This window comes from Magallana gigas, chromosome 5, assembly GCF_963853765.1.
Source record: "Magallana gigas chromosome 5, xbMagGiga1.1, whole genome shotgun sequence".
Taxonomy (NCBI): domain Eukaryota; kingdom Metazoa; phylum Mollusca; class Bivalvia; order Ostreida; family Ostreidae; genus Magallana; species Magallana gigas.
In genome coordinates, this window is record NC_088857.1 from 30,695,056 (window position 1) to 30,716,269 (window position 21,214).

The 21,214-nt window shown below is 32.2% G+C and overlaps 1 protein-coding gene across 8 annotated transcripts in view; it reads left to right on the forward strand.

The window, feature by feature from the left end:
* The window catches only part of LOC105338278 (uncharacterized), a 50,925-nt gene extending 43,810 nt beyond the window's left edge, over positions 1–7,115 (forward strand). For 7 of the 8 annotated variants that reach the window (XM_066084233.1, XM_066084234.1, XM_066084235.1 and 4 more), the window contains 18 exons: positions 78–197; positions 432–554; positions 646–765; positions 958–1,077; positions 1,532–1,654; positions 1,760–1,882; positions 2,004–2,126; positions 2,246–2,368; positions 2,532–2,792; positions 2,901–3,023; positions 3,113–3,139; positions 3,246–3,352; positions 3,478–3,539; positions 3,626–3,807; positions 3,962–4,061; positions 4,566–4,582; positions 5,432–5,582; positions 6,470–7,115. In XM_066084233.1, the coding sequence (XP_065940305.1) occupies positions 78–197; positions 432–554; positions 646–765; positions 958–1,077; positions 1,532–1,654; positions 1,760–1,882; positions 2,004–2,126; positions 2,246–2,368; positions 2,532–2,792; positions 2,901–3,023; positions 3,113–3,139; positions 3,246–3,352; positions 3,478–3,539; positions 3,626–3,807; positions 3,962–4,061; positions 4,566–4,582; positions 5,432–5,582; positions 6,470–6,656 (2,192 nt within the window). In that variant the 3' untranslated portion in view covers positions 6,657–7,115. The remainder of the gene's footprint in view (positions 1–77; positions 198–431; positions 555–645; positions 766–957; positions 1,078–1,531; positions 1,655–1,759; positions 1,883–2,003; positions 2,127–2,245; positions 2,369–2,531; positions 2,793–2,900; positions 3,024–3,112; positions 3,140–3,245; positions 3,353–3,477; positions 3,540–3,625; positions 3,808–3,961; positions 4,062–4,565; positions 4,583–5,431; positions 5,583–6,469) is intronic. The other variant, XM_066084237.1, reaches the window with a different exon arrangement.
* Positions 7,116–21,214: the final 14,099 nt, after the last annotated feature.

Genomic DNA, 21,214 nt, shown 5'->3' on the forward strand with positions numbered 1-21,214 from the left:
ATTTTCTTTTGCGTCATTTGCCCAATAGGCAATTATATGTATTGGGCACTTATGATTTTCAAGAATTTTTTTTTCAGACATAGATGAGTGTTCCTCTTCTAATGTGTGTCATCCAAATGCCATGTGTAACAACACAGTGGGCAGCTATATCTGTAAATGTAACCCAGGGTATACTGGAGACGGGAAAAACTGCACAAGTTCGTGTTTTCATTTCTTATGATAGCTAATACAAATAATTTCATAAAGAAAATACATCAATCTTGTTTTGTTCACAAATGATTATTCAAGAATTTGTACATATTAGAGGCACTCTTTCTACACTTTCAATTTGTAATCGTGATTAATTAAACACTACTACTACGCTTGAAATCAGCGTTTTACATGTATTGCCCATCTTGTAAAGATTGTTGTTTTTTTCTTGAACAATACAGACATCGATGAATGTGCGCTTGGAAAAAACACGTGCGATCGGAATGCTGAATGTTCGGATACAGTTGGGAGTTACAGATGTTCTTGTAGTCTGGGGTATACGGGAGACGGCCATTCATGCTCAGGTATACTGTTTTATATTTTTTTTATGGTCATTTTCCCAAAAAGGCAAAAATGGGCTACACAATTATGTTAATTTTGCGATGTCTATTTCAGACATAGATGAGTGTTCTTCTTCCAATGTGTGTCATCCAAATGCCATGTGTAACAACACAGTGGGCAGCTATATCTGTGAATGTAGCCCAGGATATACCGGGGACGGGAAAAGCTGTACAGGTTTGTAATTTCACGATATATAAGCGAAAGGCTCATATATTAAGTATTTTACAAACAAACATATAAACAGGGTACGGCCATGCATGTGCAGGTATTTTTTTTTTATATTTCATTTTTATAACATACATGTATTATCACATTTTTATAGTTCATTTTAAGCCAAACATAGAATTTAAAGAGTGTTTATTGCAGACATAGATGAGTGTTCCTCCTCCAATGTGTGTCATGCAAATGCCATGTGTAACAACACAATGGGCAGCTATATTTGTGAATGTAACCCAGGATATACCGGGGACGGGAAAAGCTGTACAGGTTTGTAAATCCAGGAAAAGCTTATATATATATATATATATATATATATATATATATATATATATATATATATATATATATATATATATATATATAATTTAACAAAGAAACATAGGTAGGAATTGTAATGAGTGTTTCAAATAAGCTGGATGTTATAAAATGTGGTAAAATATTAATTAATGCTGTTGTTCTTTTTATAAAAAAAAAATAAGGGTTGTGAAATAATAAAAATTAAGGGACATTTCTGCTGGGACAGACAACCACATGTCTACTAAATCAAATGACAAGCCCAACTAGGCTCGCAATACAATGGAAATAGTCTTAAAAAACATTGGTTACGTTTTAATTTCATTGAAATATTTTTAACTAGGTCGTTAACGCACAATTCAAACAATTTGCAATTTTACAAAAAAAATTGAAATTTTTATCGTATATTTACAAATCTCGAGTACAGATGTTGACGAGTGCTTAACTCAGAAAGCAAATTGTGATCAGAATGCAGTTTGCACAAACACTATCGGAAGCTTTGTATGTTCTTGCAAAGACGGGTTCCAAGGAAATGGGACGTTTTGCACTGGTAATGGCTATACAATTATTAACGACTGTTTCATTTAAATTAATCGCCTTTATCAATAAATCTTGTTAAATAGTTGAATTTTATTTCATTTTCCTCCCATTATAGACGTGAACGAGTGTACTCGTCCTGTACAACCGTGCGATACGCAAGCCACGTGTACAAACACAATAGGTAGTTATCAGTGCAGTTGTAATCCCGGATTTTATGGCAACGGTCAAACGTGTTTAGGTATGTCTTTGTATTTTCAAATTTCAATGAATTGCAAGTCTTCCTACAAATACCGCAGAAACGTTTGTCAACAAGTTAAGAGACTGGATATTTCATTGCACACATTGCATTTATATTGCAGAAAACGACGAATGTACTGAAAACACTCACGACTGCCATGCGAATGCCTCATGTACTAATACTTATGGTCATTTTTACTGCGAGTGTTACCCTGGATTTTTCGGAAGTGGTAGAAATTGTACAGGTAATAAAGCATTACATTTTATATTTTTTTTGGTCACTTAATATATGTTTTTAGTACAATTAAATTATCTAGTTTAACTTTTTCCCAAGCACTTTCTAAATCTAATGAGTTTTGTTTAGATGTAAATGAGTGTAAAGACGGTTCCAATGAATGTCACTTGAACGCCACGTGTTATAATTCGGTTGGGAACTACACGTGTGAATGTGACATTGGGTTCTCTGGAAACGGTTTCCATTGCCAAGGTGAACAATTCTAAATTTCAATCATGCCTACTCAGATACCATGAAATTTTCTTATTCTTTTGCACCACTAATGTATATATCATAACCTTTTGATAAATTTGTATAACGTTAATATAAGAATGTCACATCAATATCAAAACCCGATTTCATTTGTTATACTCAGAATGTCAAAATATGACATACGGCGTTAACTGTAAAAACCAGTGCCTTTGCAACACCAGTAATACTAGGACTTGCAACAGGGAGAACGGAACCTGTATGTGTAAAGACGGGTGGACAGGAAATACATGTGACGAGGATATCCCAGAATGCACCAACACTCCTCAAATATGCGGACCGAATTCTCGCTGTAACGAAGTGCAAGGCAGCTATCAATGCCTTTGCAATGATGGTTACCAAATGTCTGCAAATCTAGAATGTCAAAGTAATTGTTATTATAATTATAGATAAAAAAGATAACACTTAGTGTATACTTTTAAAATGTGTAAATAATTGTAGTAGATATGATAAACACTTTTGTAATTTGCTGCAGATATTAATGAATGTAACACCACCCGACATAACTGCCATCCAAACGCACAGTGCAAGGACACTGAGGGACATTATAATTGTTCCTGTAAATCTGGTTTTACCGGGAACGGTACTTATTGTACAGGTAAGTTTCAATGATGAAAATTCTACGGTAATATTGACATTTCAAATTTTAAAATTGGACCTCTCTAATAAATGAATATTTACTTTTAGCGATACCAATGACTCCGAGTAATGTTAGTAAGTATTATTTCCATTATTGGTCAAAGATAAGAGTAAACATTATCTTATACGTACTTGTTATAAAAGATTCAGAAAAATATTTCAAAGCTTGAAATTTTTGCAGGCAACGAAGAGGCAAAATACACAGTAAAGATAAGATTTGCGATGACAATGAATCAACAAACTCTTGATGAACAATATATTCAAATTTCTCAAAATATGAAATCATCGGTGAGTTGTTTGGTTTTTTGTTTTTGTTTTTCGGGAGGTTATGGGGGGTTTGATTGAATTTTTGACATTGTGAATAAAGCAAATGATCAAAACTTGCACTTATGTAATTGATTATATTATTCTAGCTTACGTCATTTTACCAAGCAACAATAACTGACTTCCAGCGGGTAGTAATTCTGTACTTAAGGTAATGTTTTATATCATTCGTTCAGGTCGATTTTGATGTCGTTTAAGATAAATTGGTAATAACGTGTCGATTTGTTCTTACAATAGAGTTGGAAGTCTTATTGTTGAACATGAATTGGTGACACGGAATACTCAGTTGGACCAGCAAAAATCTGACATCACAAGTACTATGCAACGACTGAACAGTGGATCAGTCAAAATTATATATGAAAATGAAGAGCAACAAATAACATCCTTGGAATTGAAAGATCCTGAGACAGAACAGTTTGGTAAAACACGTTAACCGTAAAACGGTCTTGTTTTCAAACACAAATAAAACATTGGGGAAACAAACACTGTAAAAGAATTGCCCATAGAGCTTTTCAGAATGTATTTTAATGGATAGATTTAATTCATATTGTATTATTATTCAATTTTTTACAGTAAACGTTAGCTCTGCTAGTGCATGTACCATATACGAGGCTGTTAATCCATGTCCAAAAGATCACCAGTGTTCAGAAACGGACGGTCAGCTAGCCTGCAGGTACTCTTGAACGTATTTCAAGTTGAAATTTGCAAATTACGGGTTATCATATTAAATTATAGTATACATGTATGTATGTTGCAATAATTTCGTTTTTATGTCAGAAATACTTTTATCCTACATTTGATTTAATTTCTAATGGAAATTTAGAATGTCTTATTGGAATTTAAAAATATCTTAAGAAATTATACACAGTTTATTCGGACTATACTGTCCCTTTTGTGTTTGCTATCGAATTTATTCCATCAACAGATTGCGTGTTATCTTTACCCAATAGCTATGAGACTAGAGTATTGTTTGTTTTTATTGACAATATATTTACCCACGACTTACTTTGATTGCTGTTCTCAAAAACTGGAAATAACAAACATTATAATTGGTTCAGTATTTAGAAAAAGCATTGAAACTAGACTGTTTTGAATGTTTAATCATTAATATAATTTTGTTATATCATATTCATATATCATACATGTATGACTCATTCCAGTACGTTTTGTTTTGCAGCCCGCGACCTCAATCTGGTAAGGAATACATATTTTAAAACAAAATATGTTTTGAATGAAACTTATGTCAATAACCCAAACAAACATTACATACTCTTTATTATATCCCCCGCAAACGAAGTTGGGGGAGGGGGTTATATAGGAATCACCTTGTCCGTCCCTCCATCTGTCTGTCTGTGCAAAATTCGTGTCCAGTCCAAATTTTTCTTATGGAGAGACATTGGAAGTTCTTACTTCACACAAAAATTGCTTATGACTGGAAAGTGTTTCATGATCTTTACCCAAGGTCATTAGGGCAAATTCAAGGTCATTGTTTTAAAAATGCTTAATTCTTATATGTGACATGCCTTGCATGAATGGAAATGATTAAAAGATAAAATTTGACACAAAGCTAACTTATGTAAGGCGAAATTAAATGAATTGTAACAATCTTATCCCCGCTCACCACACTGAAAATGGCCCGTCCCGATGTATTTTATCTTTTTTTCGAAAAAAAAATTGTTTGGAAAAAAAATTGGTAAAAAATTGGACTCGGTACAGCAAAAATGGCTGATTTATATATGGAATATCGTTTGATTCCAGTCATGTTTGTTATCATAAGGATATAAATATCTTCATGTATTAACAGTTTAGTTTTAATAAAATGGAATTTAAAAAATAGAAATTGATTTGTATACTTATAAGTCATTTAAAAAAAATAGAGCAGTTGTTATTGATAGAAAATGGACGGTTAAATAGATAGCATCCATCATTCTCTACAATAGCAAACTACTAGATTATGATTTTTTTCTTAACGCTTACTCACAGTACCTCTAGTTAAATCTTTATTATTGTATTATTGATATATTTCTATACTTTCTTATGCAGACAGCTACAAGTTAACGTTCGGACTAGGAGTAGGCATTTCAGTCGCAGCTACCATTATAATAGCTGTAATAGTTTATGTTTATATGAAAAGAAGGGGAAATACGTGTATGAGTGAGCCTCCTCGAGACTACGACAACGAATCCGAAACAAGGTAACAATATTAAGAGGGCTAGATGGTCGTGGCCATTTAGAGACTAAAATGATCTCCTTTAAAAGAAGAACTTTGAATAAGGATGTAGAAAAATACTCAAAGTTTAAGCCTAAAATTTATAGACTTTTATTACTAGGTAATAGTTTACAGCCTAACAAATCATAGGTAGTTCTAATCGCTATTTTCTTGTCAAATGAACTTCTTTTATTTTAAGAAGTACAGCCCAACAGTTCATAATAGTAATGACATTAGATATATTAAGAGGGCTCGATGTCATGGCCATTTTTAGACTGTTTTTATCTTCTTTCAAAGAAGAGATCCATATAAAAATACAAATGTATAGGAAAATACCCAATGTTAATAGGAAAAATATTATGGATATTTTCTATATTACGCAATTATTGCTATCATATTTTAAAATTTAAGGCAAATCTGATCGTTAATTTGTTGACCATCCAGCATCCTAAACAAACACATAAAATTCTTTGAGTTAATTTTTTTTTTGGGGGGGGGGGGACGACGGTAAAGATTAATTAAAAGGCAAGGACACCTTATCTTATTTTCATAATTGTACAAATTGGATGTAGGCATAACTGGATATCCTGTTGATATAGTGAACAATTTAAAATGAATTGTATAATTTAGATTTTATCAATTTATATATTGGCATTGTTTTCATTTGATATCGTAAATATCAATTAATTTAGTTTACAACTATTCCAATTGTTTCCTGTGTCCATTGTTTAAATTTCTTATAATTATCCAAATTGGTTTTTTTTTTCGTTATTTAACAACATTTCTTACATATGATTTTATACCAAGGATGTATATTTAAATAAGCTAAATTCACTTGAATAAAGTAACTCAAAGTATTCATTTCTTCGCAGTGGGAATAGCGGCGACTCCTTGATTCACACGTCTGTAAAAGGCATGGCAAAACGTTTAGATACAACAGGGATGCCGGGACCGTTCAGTCTTCCTCGGGTCACAGCTAATCAAATCAACGAGACGGGAGCTAGAGCAACACAGTTTCCACACCACCAAAACTATCCCAGATCGTCCAGATGGAACTAAGTGGACAAAGTTTACTCAGCCAGGATAACTTGATACATGTACCTGTGTGCAGTTGACTGTATCATAAAGATAATTATTTAGTATTGTTAGCAATTTGATATTTAAAAATGATGGTGTCTGTTTCCACGTAATCGTTTATGTTGTATTTTCTTGTAAACAGACGAACAATTATATAAGGTTTTTGCTCTAATTGAAATTGTAATCACTGATTTATAATTTTTATATTATTTTGTGTTTCATGGTAGCAAATAGTTATTCTCTATAAAAAAAAAAAAAACTTTTAATGTCTTGCATGAGAGTTTAACATTTTTGAATCAGATACTCTATTGCTGTAATCGAGAAACAGTTCACTGCATAAACATTCTGTCCAATTTTTATCATTCACACTTTGCCATCTTTTACTTTTACGCCTTATATTTAGATATATTTAGAATAATAAATAAAATGATTTTAACTTTTTTTGATACAGGGGTGTATCAAATGTGTGTCATTACGTTAATCATTTACTTCTCTAGATCTGTGATCATGTCTGAGGTCAAAGTTCAAGGGCAAAATAAAGTAACCCGACATTCATTGGATTGGCATGTACTATGTCAAGAATAAAATAAAGTGACCCGACATTCATTGGATTGGCATACTACTGTCTGATCATGTTAGACATTTAAAGCAAAATAGTTTTGCCAATACGTGTGGACCAATATTAAGTCTAACGGATTTTTATTTGTTTTTCAAAAGGAGTTGAGACATTGCATCTATTCCGCATGCTACATATATGGTTGCGTTTTCATTGACTTTGAATTGTATCCCAATTCAGGAAATTGATAAATAAATCGAACACAATTGAAAATAATATAATAATGACAAGCAGAATCCTTTTAATGAGATGCAACATCTGTCATTTAAATATTTATCGTTTAGGAGTTACACCATATACATGTAAGAAATATCGCATTAAAATTCGAATGATGAAAAGAAAATTCCAAGTTTAGACCTAAATTAAATGAATTGAAAAATCAGCATGAAAAAGAACTTTTACCGGTAAATTGAACCAATGTAAACAAAAGCGTGGCATGAGCCTTGGTTTGAAAGAACTAACGGCAACATGTAACTTACTCCATAGCGGAGTGGATAAGGTGTCGGGCTTGTGATGCGGACATTCCGAGTTCGTATTCCGAAGATGCTTTTGTTGTAACTCACGGGAATGAATTATTTAGATAATCAATTTTATCCCCAAGCTTCAAATTTTTCGCTTATTTGAAATATGTACTGTTTATTTATCACTATATCTATACTACTATATTAAAATAATAGACTCGATTTTTTAGCTTTAATACTGAGAAATCGGATGAGTACTGTCTTTTGTTTTATATATTTTTAACATCTTTTGTATTTGAAGATTACCAATTTGTTTTTATTTTTTCTCAATTAAACTTCGCTAATTAATAATCAAAGAAAATTCCTTTAAAAAATCCGGAAATCATCTGAATCACGGGAGGCTCTTTAGTTTATGTTTCCTTAATATGACATTTGTATGAATAAACTCAGAAACGATATTACAAATACGTGTACATGTAAATTTTCATTGAAAATTAGTCATATATTCAGCAAAGGAAATACGGGAGATAACTCTAACTCAGTGCATTTAATATTAAAAATCCCGAGAGTACCGAATGTCAACATGATGTGTAAATTCAAAGCGAGGAAAAAAGTTGGTGACAAGTGTTGAATTCTTCATTAGTATGAATTAAATTCTTAGATGAAAGATATTTACAGCCTCAAAATAGTTTTTGTGAATAATTTGACTGTTATTTACAAATTTCTCCAAAATCGTTCCTGAGCGATTCTGCAATTTTTTGCTACATTAATAAGGGTGTACATATCGGAGGCGTTTTAACTGTGGTGAAGGCCCGTCCCGAGATTTTTCTAACTAAGCAGAGTTTAGTGAAATTAATAGCATTATTGTAGGCTTAACGCTTGGTAATGTAAATAGCAACGATACGGCGTGCCGATGAATCTATTTCGTAAATGTCGATAGCATATGTTATATGCCAACCCGTGGACGCACGGGTCAAAGTCTAGTCGTTCATAATCAAATAATTTACTGTTAATTTGAGTGACTTTTTCCAGGTGTGTTATTCCATCTCAGAAGTTCTGAAAAAAAAGGATTTTCCAATAGGAAAATTACCATCATGATGATCTAGCAATAATGTACGGTGTTGGAAGAGGAAACGATGGCATACAGATGTATTTGGACCAATAACAACTGAAAGCTAGAGCAATGAAAGGTCTTTACGCAATTCAGATACTGTAATAGAAACAAAATTAACTCATTTGTTGGCAACCCACTTTTCTGTTCTCAATATGAAGCGTGAACTAAACCACCAAGTTTAGTTCAGTAATTGTAGAACATTCCCAAATACACAATTCAAAGAAAGTTCTTTAAAAATGTTTTGCTGACCAGTTTAGATTCGGTTTAGCAAATGCTTAAAATAGTAAGACAAGAACAACAAGTATCTTTGTTTTTACGTTCATAACAACAGTACCCGATGTAAACGCCTACATTAGTGTACAAATGCATGTATTTTTGCTTGCACCATAATGTCAGAGGAAGAGGCAAGCCGGGACATATTGGTTACTCGCAGCTTGTTTTCGAGTTTCTTTCATAATGTTGAGGAGGCTATTTGGTCAACAATTTACACAATGTTCTACCTCGAATTCTTATATATGAGGTTTATAATTTAAAACTTTTTTTAGTAAAAAACCTCCAAAAATATAAGTTTTAACAGTTGAGTATTTTCCCATATCCTTATACAAATAGCTTCTATGCAAGGAAGTTAAAATAATCTACAAATGGACATATTAAACAGTTCATTTAGGCATATTCGTGTCTTGGTATAGTACGATTTCATTCCTCCAAAAATACATTATAAAGCCTTAAGATATTTGTGAACCTCTGCTTTATCTTCAATGAATTTGTCAATTTCAATCAAACAAAATTGCGACATTTTATCCTGGGAAAAGATTTTGTTTTTATAGTTATCTTTTATGTGTATCATAATATAATCCATTCAAGAATCTTGTTATAACAAAAAAATAAGAGCGTGGTTTTTTTTTAAAATTAAATTTCATATTAAATTTATTTCAATTAAGGCAATACGACATGTAAATCCTTGTGTAAAGCAATCTGTGAGCAGGACAGGTGTGTTTTATTTTATCACTATGACATTAATCCTTACTAAGCCTTATTTGCTCTGGAGACTGATCATTTGAAAGAAAAAAGAGTTGTTCCTCTTTCTTCAAATCCATCAAGTATGGGAATCAAAGTTAATTAAAATTATAATGTTTCTAAATGTTTAATTAAGATTGTGTATAAAATGAATAAGCATGTTCCTTTTTTGTTTTCTCTTCTTTTTACTTTCTCATATTTTATCTACTGGTATTAATGTATATTTTTTGTTTTTGTTCTTTTGGGGGTGGGGGTGGGGGGCAAGTTTGAATTTTTGCAATAAGTGTTGATTAGCTAAACTCGCTGGAAATGGCCTCACTAGAAATTTCCATAACCGAACTGGCTTTCATCAATTTCCAAATCATATAAATATGTTCCTTTTATTGCAAGCATTTATGAATTTTAGATATGAAGTATAGTCCAATCCACACTTTACAACAATTGTTTCCCGAATTAATGATAATAATATAATAATGACAAGCAGAAACTTTTTAATGGAGAAGTAACATCTGTCATTTGAATATTTATCGTTTAGGAGTTACACCTTATACATGTAAGAGATATCGCAATACAATTCGAATGATGGAAAAAAAAAGTTTAGACGTAAATTCAATAAATTGAAAAATCAGCATGAAAAAGAACTTTTACCGGAATATTGAACCAATGTAAACAAAAGCGTGGCATGAGCCTTAGTTAGAAAGAACTAATGGCAACATGTAACTTACTCCATAGCGGAGTGGATAAAGTGTCGGGTTTGTGATGCGGACATTCCGAGTTCGTATTCCGAAGATGCTTTTGTTGTAACTCACGGAAATGAATTCTTAAATAGATAATCATTTTTATCCTCAAGTTACCAATTTTTGGCGTATTTAAAATATGTACTAGGTATTTATCATTATATCGTACATAATCAAATAATTAACTGTTAATTTGAATGACTTTTTCCAGGTGTGTTATTCCATCTCAGGATTCTAAAGAAAAGGTTTTTCCAATTGGAAAATACCATCATGATGATCTAGCAATAATGTACGGTGTTGGAAGAGAAAACGATGACATACAGATGTATTTGGACCAATAACAACTGAAAGCTAGAGCAACAAAAGGTCTTTACGCAATTCAGATAATTGAAACAAAATTAACTCATTTGTTGGCAACCCACTTTTGTTCTCAATATGAAGCGTGCACTATACAACCAAGTTTAGTTCAGTAAATGTAGAACATTCCCAAATACACAATTCAAAGAAAGTTCTTTAAAAATGTTTTGCTGACCATTTTAGATTCGGTTTAGCAAATGCTTAAAATAGTAAGACAAGAACAACAAGTATCTTTGTTTTTACGTTCATAACAACAGTACCCGATGTAAACGCCTACATTAGTGTACAAATGCATGTACTTTTGCTTGCACCATAATGTCAGAGGAAGAGGCAAGCCGGGACATATTGAATGGTTGCTCGCAGCTTGTTTTTGAGTTTCTTTCATAATGTTAAGGAGGCTACTTGGTCAACAATTTACCCAAAGTTCTACCTCGAATTCTTATATCTGAGGTTTATAATTTAAAATTTTATGTAGTAAAGAAAACCCCGAAAATATAAGTTTAAACAGTTGAGTATTTTCCTATATCCTTATACAAATAGCTTCTATGCAAGGAAGTTAAAATAATCTACAAATGGCCATACTAAACATTTCATTTAGGCATATTCGTGTCTTGGTATAGTACGATTTCATTCCTCCAAAAATACATTATAAAGCCATAAGATACTTGTGAACCTCTGCTATATCTTCAATGAATTTGTCAATTTCAATCAAACAAAATTACGACATTTTATCCTGGGAAAAGATTTTGTTTTTATAGTTATCTTTTATGTGTATCATAATATAATCCATTCAAGAATCTTGTTATAACAAAAAAATAAGAGTGTGGTTTTTTTTAAAATTAAATTTCATATTAAATTTATTTCAATTAAGGCAATACGACATGTAAATCCTTGTGTAAAGCAATCTGTGAGCAGGACAGGTGTGTTTTATTCTATCACTATGACATTAATCCTTACTAAGCCTGATTTGCTCTGGAGACTGATCATTTAAAAGAAAAAAGAGTTGTTCCTCTTTCTTCAAATCCATCAAGTATGGGGATCAAAGTTAACTAAAATCATAATGTTTCTAAATGTTTAATTAAGATTGTGTATAAAATGAATAAGCATGTTCCTTTTTGGTTTTCTCTTCCTTTTACTTTCTCATATTTTATCTACTGGTATAAATGTATATTTTTTGTTTTTGCTCTTTTTTTTTTGGGGGGGGGGGGGCAAGTTTGAATTTTTGCAATAAATGTTGATTAGCTAAAATCGCTGGAAATGGCCTCACTAGAAATTTCCATAACCGAACTGGCTTTCATCAATTTCCAAATCATATAAATATGTTCCTTTTATTGCAAGCATTTATGAATTTTAGATATGAAGTATAGTCCAATCCACACTTTACAACAATTGTTTCCCGCCGGGGTCAACCCAAAAGTCAAGTAAAAAACATCTTTCCTCTTCTTTATGCAATCAAATATTAAGGCGTCCTGTAATGAAACCTCCTTGAATATGATGTTATTCCTTTGATATGTGGGTTGCCAAGGGACATAACTTTTGTAAAGTGTGGATTGATCTATGGGGACAATACCTAGCTAGTTAGAGAGTTTCCATTTAGATTTCTGTAAGAAATTAAAGTATTTGATGTTAAGAAGAGGGTAACGTCTATGATGGTAAATTCTGAATTGAGACAGCATTGGTCCAAAACATATAGATTGTTAAAATCGGATCAAAAATAAAGAATATTGACAATTGTATTATAATCAATATATATCAAGGACTGTTAATTTACATGTATATGTATAACAGAGGTGTCTTCTTATTGTTGTTGTCTGTTTGTCTCATATAAAGGTTGATTAACACTTAGGATTTGGATAAATAATTATGTAATTGTAAGAACAATTTAAAGAAGATTTGTTTTACTGGAGATGAAACAAAGGGTAACTGATATGTTCACACAAGAAGCTCTTAGTTATCTTAAGGGATTGGCGATAATGGACACAGCTGATATATACATATATTTATATTTTTAGATTTAGAAGTCAAATATAATGTTTGTTCAATATTCAAAACATTATACAATATAAGCAAATGTGACATTGACCCTGGGATGTGCGGCGGTCAAGGCCAAAGTGTCAAACAACAAAAACAATTGTAAGTTGAACATATGACAGTAATGTGACCTTGCTCCTGTGAGGTGCAAGACTCAAGGTCACAGTTCAACTCATATACAATGTAAGCATATTTATTGTATTTACCTCTCTGATGCATAAATGTATGTGTATTTTACTTTTTCACATCCAGGTTGTCAGCCGTGCTAAGTGGTATGATTAATGGTGGATAGTCTGCAATAAAGAATTAAAACGAGCAGTGTCGTATTTCAATGAATAATTGCATACAGTCATAATTAAATAACAAAAAGGGGAGGGTGAGTTTGGGATTTGAAAAACTAAATAATGTTTTGCATGAAAAGTTCTCTGAACACATAATGCACAATACTTTTGACCGGAGGGTGTTTCATGATCTTGACCCAAGGTCATTTGGGCAAACTCAAGGTCATTGTTTTAAAAATGCTTAATTCTTATATGTGACATGTCTTGCATGAATGGAAATGATTAAAAGATAAGATTTGACACAAAGCTAACTTATGTAAGGCAAAACTAAATGAATGGTAACATTCTTATCCGCGCCCACCTCACTGATAATGGCCCGCCCATATAGCTTTCATCAATTTCCAAATCATATAAATATGTTCCTTTTATTGCATGCATTTATGAATTTTAGATATGAAATATAGTCCAATCCACATTTAACAACAATTGTTTCCCGGGGTCAACCCAAAAGCCAAGGAAAAAAACATCTTTCCTTTTCTTTATGCAACCTAATATTTAGGCGTCCTGTAATGAAACCTCTTTGAATATGATTTTATTCCTTTGATATGTGGGTTTCCAAGGTACATAACTTTTGTAAAGTGTGGATTGGTCTATGGGGACAACATCTAGCTAGTTAAAGAGTTTCCATTTAGATTTCTGTAAGAAATTAACATATTTGATGTTAGGAAGAGTGTAACGTCTATGATGGTAAATTTTGAACTGAGACAGCATTGGTACAAAACATATAGATTGTTAAAATCGGATCAAAAATAAAGAATATTGACAATTGTATTATAAGCAATATATATTAAGGAGTGTTAATTTACATGTATATGTATAACAGAGGTGTCTTCTTATTGTTGTTGTCTGTTTTCCTGTTTTAGGATTTGGATAAATAAATATGTAATGGTAAAGAACAATTTAATGAAGATTTGTTTCACTGGAGGTGAAACAAAAGTTAACTGATATGTTCACACAAGAAGCTCTTATTTATCTCAGATGTATTAGCGATTATGGACACAGCTGATATATACATATATTTATATTTTAGATTTAGAAGTCAAATATTAATAATGTTTGTTCAAAATTCAAATCATTATACAATATAAGCAAATGTGACATTGACCCTGGGATGTGCAGCGGTCAAGGCCAAAGTGTCAAACAACAACAAAACGGTCACCTGTAAGTTGAACATATGACAGTATGTGACCTTGTGAGGTGCAAGACTCAAGGTCACAGTTCAACTCATATACAATGTAAGCATATTTATTGTACTTACAATGTACCCCTCTGATTCATAAATGTATGTGTATTTTACATTTTCACATCCAGGTTGTCAGCCGTGCCAGGTGATATGTTTAATGGTGGACAGTCTGCAATAAAGAATCAAAACCAGCAGTGTCGTGTTTCAATGAATAATTGCATACAGTCATAATTAAAGAACAAAAAGGGGAGGGTGAGTTTGGGATTTGAAAAACTAAATAATGTTTTGCATGAAAAGTTCTCTGAACACTTAACGCTCAAACCTACTACTTCTGAATTTATGGGAAAAGGGCGACTGAAATGCGTGCGCATGATTTATACGCACAAAGGAGAAGTAGTAAGTTGCAGAGGGGGGGGGGGGGTGGTAATACATTTTTTAATAAGGAAAAGGAAAATCACTAAAGTTGCATTCCTTCGATAACAGCATCGTATTCCTATATAATACGGCATAGATGCATAATTTCTTTGAAACTTCTCCCAACTTTACAACGTATCAGCATTTAAATGATTGAAATACAACTGTATTTGAGAAAACCAATACCAAATGTTTATGTACTGCATTACAGTTATTAATAGAATATTTTATTATACTCTCATGTTAAATACTGAAATCTGATTTGTTAAGACACAGTTGACAATTCGTTCTATTACCCTCAGCGTTAGCTACACACTTAGCAACAGGTAACACAACGAATTGTTACATGCGCGTAAATTATGGGCGTACGGTTCGGCTTAGAATTCACGTCATTTCTATATAAAAGCAGTAAAAATTCTCTAATATTAAGACATTCAGTATAATAAAATAAATAGTGCCTGTTTGGGAGGATAACAGAAATTGACAATCCGAGGAAACCATTGTCAACCGAAGCGAAGCGGAGGTTGACAATGGTTACCCTCCCACACAGGCACTATTTAATATAAAGTGTATCTTCCCATCAGCTGGACATGGGCGATTTTTGTATCATTCAAAGAAACGAGCGGATTTGTAAATCATGTTGTCTATCGCAGATTAAGGATGTGTTTCATTTTATTGTGATTTATTCTTTTACGAAGAAATATCTCAAATGTATTGAATAAATATTGTTTTGAAAATCCTTGTGTTGGTAAAGTCACTCAGTTATTGTCAACAAAAAAATACCAGAGTTGCGAGTTAGTAATTTGGAAAATATCTCTATAAGTGATCAAAATTAAGATAAAAAATATAATGTTTTTATGGATTTTCCTTTCTATAATCATGTTCACTATCAACATTATTGGTTAAATCACATCATTGCTATTATAAAATTTATTACCATTTGTTTTTGTTTTTAAGTTTTGTTTCAGATATGATGACTATTTTGCTATCTAACAGACTTTACGAACGATCAAAAACAAACATACACGCACATGTAGAAGGAAAACAATAATAATTTGTTTTCTTTTATTACGGAATGAGAAATCTTTCTTTGAGTATTATGAGGTAATCAAATATGGTCGTGGGTGATCATAACCAATAAAGCCTGAAAGGCTTTATGGGAGATTAGATCTACCCCGATCAACCGAACATATAATTCATCACGGTGCCTCATTTAAAGAATGATTCCTTATTACTTATATTAATACAATATTCAACAATTGTATTATTATATAATGAATTATCCATTGATGAAAGTATTGGACAAAATCGATTTGTATATTTTAGAATATAAGATATTAAGAAAACACAATACATATATTATTTATATGCTTCACTTTACAAGTAAGTTTTTTCTTTGCAGGCATTGTCACTATTGTCAGCGAGATAGTGAATTACAACTTTGCAAGGAAGTTTTGTATTAAAAATTGAAATTTGATACCATTTGGAAAATAGAGAAGAAAAAAGTTTTTTGTTCAGATCTGATGACTCCGGTGCAATTTAATAGACTTTTCAAATATATATATCAAATGATAATAAATCAATATACATGTATAAAGAGATCTCAATGAAAGTTCAATACATGAGTTGTCAATGCATGAATATTTTTACAACAAGCGTTGGCCCTACCCCAGTTACCTAATATTAAGAAAATACAAATACATATAAATGTATACCAGCTTTATTGTCGCATAAATATCCTTTTTTTCGTGTTTACGGCGATATTTCGGTAACAAAATGCTTTCCAACACTCCATTTCACACATTATTCAATATATCAATATTGTTCACAGTTTACAATATTTGGTTTTACCTTTAATGTTTCAATATTTTTAAATACTCTTCACTTTCAAATTATAAACTTTAGTTATACCAATTATATTATCTTATTAAAAAATGATAGAGTTTTTATAAATATTGATGACTAAATTGGCACATAGTGGTGTTGAAAGGTTACTTTAATGTGACTGAAATGTTACATAGCGGTGAATCAAAGGTTGCTGAATTGTTACACAGTGGTGACTTAAAGGTGACTGAAATGTTACATAGTGGTGACTTTAATGTGACTGAAATTGAATACATAGTGTGACTCAAAGGTGACTGAAATGTTACATAGCGGTGACTCAAAGGTGACTAAAATTTTACATAGTGGTGACTCAAAGGTGACTGAAATGTTACATAGAGCTGACTCAATAGTAACTAAAAAAGATATAGCGCACTTAATATACGATTTTGCCTCAAATATAGCCTTTTGCAAACATCGGACATTTTCAATATCACACAATATTTAGTTTAAATATAACCAAAGAAGGGCAAATTACACAATCACGATGTTCTAAGAGTCTTAATTATCTTACACGACATCATTAAAATATTCAGGGATATGTAGGAAAGTACTTTGTATACGATAAAAAATTGGATATTTGACTATTTGAACTACTCTAAACCAAAGAAATCCGATTAAAATTATGTTCTACGGGTATTGTAGTACACGTTTACATTGAATTAGTTTTGGTTTAACGCGGTCTTCGTACTGAAAATTAGACAAATATTTCAGATAGTGTCTTTTCTATTACAATCATGTATATAGCCATATATATTGAAAATGCATCTGCTGAAAATGTTAGATGCGTGGCCTAGTGGTAACGCAGAGGTCTTTTTGATTTTGTGGTCGCTGAGTCGAATCCACTGAGTAGTATTTTTTTTCACTTAAATTGAAACATGAACAGAATAGAGAGGTTAAGTTACATGTATCTATTCTTCTGGGTTTTTTTTTTAAAATTATCTTGTTTAATTCAGACTGAGTATGAGCACACCCAATATACTGTATATAGATCTCTTCATTAACACTATACATGTACTCTATTTACACTTAGACCATTGCATTTTGCTTGAACTTATCACGGTTCAGAATATCAACTATTATTACCTAATCAAAGGGATTTTGTTGTTTTATTACAAATTAAATGTTTGCGTCTATTTTGAACTGCCGGTCAATAGACTGCGACCTATTAGACCGCCGGTCAATAGAATTCGATCTATTGGACTGCCGGTCAGTAGACTGCAATCTATTGGACCGGCAACGTATTTCAGAACGTGGGTATGTTGATGTTACATCCTTTCGATAGTTCTCAGGGAATGTATATTCCTTTACATAGACGCTGTTTTAGTACTTGGTGAAACCAAATTCAATGTTATCAAAATGGAGTATCAAATAATCAACAGTTTTAAAGCTTTATATAAGGTAAAAGACTATTTCAAATCTAATGGGTTGAAGACTCCCCCTTCTTTGTGTAAACTATTACTAAATTGAGATGTTGTAATGCATGCAACAGGTTTTGTGCATGTAAAAGATGAAAAAAAAAATCTGAGTATATTGCATAATGGCACGAAAACCATCTGCAATATGCAAATTGTAAACCCCGAAAACTAAATAAGGAATAAGGTAATAAAACAATTATTTGATGCTTGAACAGTCAATAGACCAGAATTTTTTGCCTTGGTGCAGGGAACAGCTCAGTATGATCTATTGCCCTCGGCCGTTGGCCTCGGGCAATAGATCATACTGAGCTGTTCCCTGCACTTCGGGAAAAATATTCTGGTCTATTGACTGCTCAAGCATTAAATAATTGTATACTGTTATACACAGAGTATCCCGAATTTATGACAAATCAACTGTTACAGACACAATTATAAAATCAGTACAGTCAGTGTATCCACTGTCCAGGTTTCGAAAATCATATTGCAACAGCTAGGTACCTGAAGATATTTTTAGTAACAGGTACTTTTCGTTCAAACACAGTTGTATGCGAAATAATGGGAAAAGGCGCTATACCTCTTTTAAATAGTGGTGACTCAAAGGTGAATGAAATGTTACATAGTGGTGACTTAAATGTGACTGAAATATATCATAGTGGTGACTTAAAAGTGATTGAAATGTTACAAAGTGATGAATTAATGGTGACTGAAATGTGACCAAAATATTGCATTGTGGCGACTGAGTGACACAGCTCTGCTTTTCAGTCACCTTATTCAAGGACCTTTTAGTTATCATTAAACTATATTTGAATGGCAAATGTTTATCTTTTCTACGGGTAACCACGTTTATAAAAGAACTTCTTTTTTCAAATCACTCATATAATTTACAATAAGTCCTCTTCACATGAATTGACACCCCAGATTAAAGATTGTTTTATATAATGCATTACTCTGGTTTGTATAAAGTTCTGGTTATTATTATCTCGTTGTCACCGTTATGGCCTAATTTTCATTTGTAAGTTTGTTACCATCGTAATTATATGTACTTGATAACAGAATCAGGTCAGCCCTTATCATGAACTTCTTATCATTATGCCCAAGCAGGCGAGAATTTCTTTAAGAGGCTTGGTTTTATAATAACTACTGTAATATACATAGTCCAATACATTAAAAGATAAAGTGTCGAAACCAATGTTGTTAATTCTTAAATTATACATCACATATAGTTTTAAATTATTATATAAAAATGAATGTCGGTGAATTATTTTTTTACATTAATCATACAAAGAAAAATTATCATATTAGATAAGTTGCAATTATACTGAAATAATCTATGAAATTGAAAAGATTTATTCCAACACTGATTGAGTTAAACGTTCTTTTTTTAAAGTAATTTTTTAGATAATTTATAACACATTCAGGAAAAAAATATCATGATTTAAGATTTTTTAAAAATATATTGGAAGAGCAACCCAAAAATTAATGTAAATATTCGTATGAAAAATAAAAAGTTAACATATCTTTCTAATATAGGATGCGGTGATGTAAAAGAACAAAAAAAATTCCACTTTATTTAATAAAAGGGATTTCTTGCACACCGGTACATAATCTAAGTAAATATTCCAGAATCAAACTACACCAAGTGCATTACGGAATATAATGTAACAAAATTCTTTATTCAACCCATTTGGGGCGTGATTTCATACACTACATGAATTCATTTATAAATCGTTTAGTCAAGTCATAAAACCAGATTGCAGAAGGTACAATTAGAAAATAACAGCTTTTGAAACCCATTACCTCTTTCAAAAGGTGTGTGAAAGTGAACGGGTAAATTGTTAACGATCAAATTATAGCGGTATAGTCAGTAAAGATCTGCTAAACTATTGTACATAATTATCATCCATAATGATATAAAATGACCGATATTATGCCATAATTCCCAAACGCAAATCACCAGTTTAACCTTTGCAAATTATCACCACATTATGTGCTCGGCTAAACTAGCGGGAGATACTTTGATATGATTACTGTTTTCGTGTGTGTTATTATTTTTTTAAGCAAGGAAACTCGCTAGAGTTAATCTTTTCACTTTCCGTTGGCACATTGTCAAGAATTGGGGAGTCTATTTTGAAATATACGAAGGAGAAAGAAAACGAAAAGAGAGAGAGAGAGCGAGGGGAGAGAAAAAAAAAACACCGAGGAGAAAGCTTTAAATGGTGATCTTGTGGACAATGCACTGGCAGCTCTAACACGCGATCAGTCTGTTTGGTACCCTCTCTGTTTGGCTGTCCCTGGAGCCGATATTGACAAAGAAATGGAGACACAACTAAAGAACCACATTGTACCCCTGTCCAGGCGATGGGAGCTTGATAATCAGAAAACCAAGATAAGACGCGTGTATCAGCCTAATTATATCCTCAACAAGTTTTTAATAAAACAAATATTGCAGGAGATAAGATGGTTTCTTGGTAACTTGATCGGGTATTATTACTTAAGTGTAAGGGTAGACGTCAAGGTTTTCTGAACAATAAAGCTATTTTGCCACTCCGCAATTTTCCGATCAAGGAAGATCCATTGAAAGTCAGATGAGTGTTGGACACGTTAGGGTGATGGGGTCGAACTTCGAGCCAAGATCGCAAGAATTTCAAACTTGCATTTGATCTGCGTGCAACGCGTGTGTGATATACTATACTAAAAGTTTCACATGACAAATGGATTTGGCAAGCTTCTTTTCCAAAACCACAATGGTTCAATGAGAATTACGGGCAGCCCTTTCATTAGATCTTTCATCCGAGTTTTCATCACTGGAAAACTTGCTCCTACATGTACACAACAACATCTGCATTGCATAATTTAAAGGTATCAAGAGCTCAAATCTCTACTGTGTTTTATTATGAAGCTATACATTTCGGTATTCTTATCGAACAATCTGTTTGTCAAAGGAACCTATATGAGATATGCTCAACTTTC